Below are 6,097 nucleotides of genomic sequence, written 5' to 3'. Positions count from 1 at the left end.
ACTAAAGCCAGGGATATTTTCTATATTAATAATTTTGCTGGGTTATCAGTAATGCAGCTTGCACATTTCACGAACTTACCTACTGAAATAACATTTAGGTTTACTCAAGAAAATATAAACTATATCACATCATCACTAATATTGTATCCATAGGCGCAGTCTGTGGAATTTGTGAGAGTTTATGCATTGATCTACTGCCTGACTCTAGCTTTATGAATTTAAAAAAATTCTTAACTTCCCTTTTTGTTTCCATTTCTCCTTACCTAGAACAGATTTTATTTGGTGATTAGAAAGAATGCCGATCTATTATCCTTTAGGCTTCCTGAATTTGCTGATTTATAAGCATTTATGAGCCAGTGGATAATGCTTCCAGGTGAACTATGTTATATTGGTTTTCCAAGAATTGACTCAGAATCTGACACCCAGTAAGAGAAGGTCATACAAATCATCACATTAACACAAGACTTTATTACATTTATTTGTAATTTATTTTGCTTATGGTTTCTCGTCTTACAAGAAGAAAAAATATTACTGACATCAAAGAAGTTGCCGCCAATTTGATCCCAGCAGGCGTCTGTCCACTTCAAACGCTACAAACATTCTTTGTTAGCAAAACAATATTGTTTGAAAGTTTACCAGCATTAATTTAGAATTTGCTAATTACTCAAAAAGATAGGAGTTCCATCATGGTGCTGGGTACTGATACCAAAATTTTAATTGAGGACAACCTGACATTTATATCCTAAAATGAAAGTGCATCATAAAATTAATAAGTTAATGAACTAAATGACACACACCCTTCCTCGAAGATAAAAATGCTTAATTTACCAGCCACTCTAGAGTACAACAAAAGAAACAAAATTAAGCCGTATAAATTCGCTTTTGAAGGATTTTGATACTCTTTAACTCATATTTTAATATTTTGTTCATATATAGCCAACAGTAAGAGAGAAAGCCAACCTAGGGTCAATCCAAAGTTCTGCAGGAGAAACATCAACCAGGGTCGCCGTGTTTGAACATGAGTCATTTCAGGAAGCTAAAAAAAGAATAAAAAACCAGAATAAGATCCAGATATACTCACTGCTGGGAAAAGTTTGGTGGGAAAACATGAGAGACTCTGTTATTCAGAACTTAATAACCTTTCAAATTCCCAAAACAGTTACAAAATGCTTAATACCTACTCTTGACCAAAATTTAAAAATATAAGATAAATTAAATCATTCGACTGTGGTTAGAAGGATCCTAGTGTTGCCAGAAGTCTTAAAATGACAGTTATTAGCTGAAAGCCAACCCAACCCTTCTTACTTTTGTTTTCAGAGAGTGCTTAAATGTAAATAGATAGTAGATATAAAGTATTATTTTTGACTGTTCTGTTAGGTTTACGAAGCCGCTAAATATACTTGTTGTTACCAAGCATATATTTGTTTCCTTTCAAAGAGATCACCAAAGAGGTCACCAAGGTCTTCCTGACCTTTAGAACAATAAAGACATCACGCGCTAGGGCTGTGTTTTACTCTTGGAGAGGCAAGAGGCAGCTGTATAGTTAGTGGAATGGCTTTAATACCCTGTAGAAAAAAATGTTCTTGTGAGCGTCCGGGGGAAAAGCACCTCAACATGTTCCTTTTTTAAAATCTCTTTGTACTTATTTTTTTTAGTTGAAGTATAGTTGACATTGTTACCTTAGTTTTGAGTGTACAACATAGTGATTTCACATCTCTATACGTTGTGCGCTCACCACAGATGTAGCGACAGTCGGTCACCTTACAAGGCTAGAATACCATGGACGGTATTCCCTATGCTGTAGCTTTCATCCTCGTGGTGTTTCCGTCCCATGTTCCTTTGAATCCCTCATCCTAAGAAGGTGAGGGTGACTATATTTCTTGCATGACATAGTCATTTCTATTGGAAAACCGGCTTAGGTCAACATGGAGGCAAGACTTCACTGGACCATGACATTATTGACATTTTGGGTTGGATAATTCTTTGTTATGGGGCTCTTGTGTGTATTAAAGGATGTTCAGCAGCATGCCTGGCTTCTACCTGACAGTTGTCAGCTGTTACCTCTGACCCCAGTTGTGACAACCGCAAATGTCTTCAGATGTTGTCACATGTCCCCTGGGGGGATAAAAAAAATCACCTCTGGTTGAGAACTCCTGGGTTATTTACAGCAAGAAAAAGGTAACACCTATAAAATATGCCAGGGTTTTAGATTTATGGCAGTCAAAAGGTTGATGTATTCTTTTTCTAGGTTGACTTGTTTTTTTTTAATGTCTGTACAAGAGCATCCTGAATGTTCTCTTTGGGTATGCTTGAGATAGATATTTCTCCCTTTTGATTAGAGAAATTGACAAGATGAAGATTAGGATTATTGTGACCTGCTATCTCACACCCTAACACTGAGCAGTGGGCCAAAAGGCAAAGTAGGATCCAGAAATGCTGTCCTGGGTAGATAACCTTAAACAAATTATGTGTCCTTTTGATGTTTTTCTGCCATGTTTAAACATAAGCTTAGCCATACTACTTTAGAGTAATCCTGTATGGTTCATTATCTATTATAAATTTACAATGACATTTTGAAAATCCATAGACTATTCCCAAAGAGCTAGCAATCGATGGTACTCTTGAGGGAATAACAAGATACATGCATTGGAGGTACCCAATACATCTGAGTCTCAACAGTTTGTAAGCAATTTCCTTCAAGCATTTACTTCAAGGCCAGACAACATAGGTGACCAGTTTCCTTCTGTCTCAATTATTTGTCTATCAGACCATCTGTGAGACATAATTATGCCATCTCTGGTCACATAAAGGCTCAAACTTTGATTAACCTTATCTCCAAATACACTAAGACATTGTGTAGTTCCCTCTCCTTGTTTTGCAAGCAAGGTAATTAATATTCATCCTCAAGATGTGGATGAATTAACATCTCGTCTTATGTCTATTGTGTCTAGTGCCACCTGGGTGTTCATCTCTGATGAAGTAGAAGTAATTTCTAAAAAGATTTCTTTTGGGCAAATACTCCTAAAATAGGAATAACTGACTGAACCATCGTGATTGTTTTTAGTGAATTGTTGAGAAAAATACTTCAGCCAAGATACAATGCATGGTGGTGAAAACGGTTCTAGTTCAACAGATAGAACTTGAGATACATTTTCAAACCATCAATTTCTTAACCTACATTTTAGAAAGCTCATTTTCTAAGTTCCATCTGTGCCTCAAACGTCTACTCAGGGTCTTTGGTTGGAAAGAAGTAGGTCTTGATTAGGTAGATTTAATAGCCAAAATGTTTAAGATACAAAACTGCAAAGATTAAGTTAGTGTCTTTGGACTTCCTTCATAATCTCAAACAAGTTTCTGTCCCGACTAAATCAAAAAAATGCCACAATTTTTAAAAAGCAAGTGTTTGATCTATTGTTTTTCTCACCAGCCTAAGTTTATAGACCAGCTGTTGGCTTATAGTAACACATGATAAAATTGAATAAATGTGTTTAGAAGAGTTTCCAGGCTCTATCAGTGGCCCCACTCCCAGTAAGAAAACCAAGAATCTTTGATTCTGAGTATGTAGATGACATTATCCACAAGAAAACACCATGAATATTTTACAGCTCCAGGAGCCACCATTCACATGAATGCAATATCTTCTGGGAAGTTTTGCAGCAGGATCCCTGCTTTTCACTTTTTAATCAAAATAACTGGCTGTACAATATCTTGCCATCCATGTAGGTGTGCCTCCTAGCAGCTCATCTTTTCCTTGAGGTCCTTCAGGATGCTCGAGCTGAAGGTCTTATGCAGTGCTTACTTTCATTTTCATCTGTTTTATCATGCCCTTTCTTATATCCCGCACCCCCATTTACTCCTCATAATCCTGCAAGAGACAAAATTATTAACTCCTTTTAGTTAGGAGGAAACAATGGCTCAAGGAGGATAATGACTTACTCAAAGTCACATGGATGTGACTCAGAACTAGGACAAGAAGCCAGCTCATCTCATTACTGTAGAGGACTGTAGGAATGCAGACAATACAGACTCCATCTTTGGCCCTCCATTGTGTTCATGTTTGTTCAGTGAGCTCTCTTAGGGCTATGTGTTCTGGCCCCCTTGGAGATTAATATACATACCTTAGAAATGCCCACTGAGGCTGGGATTAGGGGAAGCTTATTTTGACCTCCCATGAATCTGTTAGAGATAACATAGTCTTTCCCCTTCCTGATGCACAGGTGATGCCCAAGATCTAATTAAAAGTTAGCTGTCAGTTAGGGGCATGCAAGCCCTTGGAGGTGCATGTGAATCTCATGACAATGACCTTCTGTGTGTCCCCTCTATATAATCTGTGCACTAAGGTCTGGATTTTGCAGAGAATAACTATACCGCTGCCATGGATCACTGCCTGCCCTATCCCCCCATCAATAAATTACCCTGAATAAAACTTTGTGTGAACTATATGGAGTGGTCTCCTTCATTTTCTGTTTTCACCATGCTTTCTCAGTTTGGGGGATACTTTACTGTCTCTCCTCCACCTTCTAACAAGGACATATAAAGGCCTGTAAAGACCAGCTCTCTACCTGAAATTCATCTCTATAATGACCGACACATTTCTACCTAATCAGAAAAAAGTGTAAATATCAATGCTAACAATGTTCAACTAGACATAAAAGTCATTGCATGTGATGAAAACATAATGAAAATATATTATGCAACATATAGATATCATGCTGCTTTTGTTATAAAAGTTATGTTATTGGTTCTGTTTTTAAGGCAGACAACATGTACTTGAAAAAAGGTATTAAAAAAAAGACTAACTTTGTAAGCCTATAAAAATGGACAATGAAAATTAACATTTCAGAAAAAAGTTTGAGAGTCTCATTCTGATATGGATCATCTTAATTTGGATGGTCTATCTGAACTTTTCATGTCTGTACATAAATGGGCTTGGGAAGAAAATCCAGCTAAGCTTACTTTTGAGACAATACTTGGCTCCTTTTTGAATGATTATGGATGAACATATAAATCATAATATCTCTTGGATATACACCAAAATACCAGAGAGTCTTACAAGAAGTCTTTCCAAAAGATACAAATATAAAATGCCAAATCTCAACCATGTCTGATTACAGCATTTCACTTACTTTGAATCTGCTCATATTTTCTTTTATCATTTTGGCCAGTAAATTTTGAAGGAAAATAAAGATCCATATGAATTAATTTTTAAGGGTATATATTTTGTTTTTTCTTTTTAAAATATTCCTGACATCAGCTTTATTACTTCCCATTTCCCCCTGGATTTCAAGAAAGAAAAGTCCCCTTTTCCTCTAGGGCAATTAAATTCTCTTGTTGAACAATTTTATAGATCTTGATTTATACCCTAAGACTAGAGGGGGTGAAATGATGGATAGAGTATGTTAACAATGAAGAAAATGGTCAGGAAAAAAGAGAAGAAATGTTAGCAAAACACCTTTGCCCAGAGATAGAGCCAAGAGATATATTTTTTAGATTTCAGCCAGAAACTTGGAAACCTTGAGGTAGAAAGTAATTTTCTTTTTTACCTGCAATGTTTAGCAAGTTCCCCAACTCAAATCAGTGGATGCCAAAACATGACAGTCAAGGAATTGTAATTTTCTGGCAAGAAAAATTTTAAAAAAAAGGAAAAGAAATAAGAAAATCTTTACCTAAAAGATAGTCTTTTATCATGCCATTGTTTTGTTTTGTTTTCAAATTTGAATCAGACACAGGAGAGAAATTCCCCGAGATGCACCAAGTCTACACAGCGACTGACTTGTCTGCAGATAATGACCCCTATAATTCTAACGAACTGAGATGTAGGTATGATGGCCAACTGCTAATTAGAATTTCTGAACATTTTAGAAAGTTATATTAAGTAAATGATTTACACTTGAGTCAGTGTCCATAACTGTATTCATAGTCAAGCTAAAGTTTTAAAAGGAATACTCACAGAGAACGTTAGAACCCATCAGGAAAGAAACTAGAAAAATTCTAATATCATGTGCTATGTAATAATTACATACCAGGGAAGACGTATCACACAGGAGGATGATCTATAAAACATTCTCTAGAACTAAGATTTTTGGTCTCTCCTTAC

General features: G+C 36.1%; 1 protein-coding gene across 4 annotated transcripts in view; it reads right to left on the bottom strand.

Annotated features, from left to right (window-relative positions):
• Positions 1-498: 498 nt before the first annotated feature.
• SLC39A12 (solute carrier family 39 member 12) overlaps positions 499-6,097 on the bottom strand; it is a 70,599-nt gene continuing 65,000 nt past the window's right edge. For all 4 annotated transcript variants that reach the window (XM_032425748.1, XM_032425746.1, XM_032425749.1 and 1 more), the window contains one exon: positions 499-1,036. In XM_032425748.1, coding sequence (XP_032281639.1) covers positions 908-1,036 — 129 coding nt within the window. In that variant the 3' untranslated portion in view covers positions 499-907. The remainder of the gene's footprint in view (positions 1,037-6,097) is intronic.

Source organism: Phoca vitulina, unplaced genomic scaffold, assembly GCF_004348235.1.
Source record: "Phoca vitulina isolate PV1807 unplaced genomic scaffold, GSC_HSeal_1.0 scaffold33, whole genome shotgun sequence".
Lineage (NCBI taxonomy): Eukaryota > Metazoa > Chordata > Mammalia > Carnivora > Phocidae > Phoca > Phoca vitulina.
This window is presented reverse-complemented; position numbering and strand designations above follow the sequence as displayed.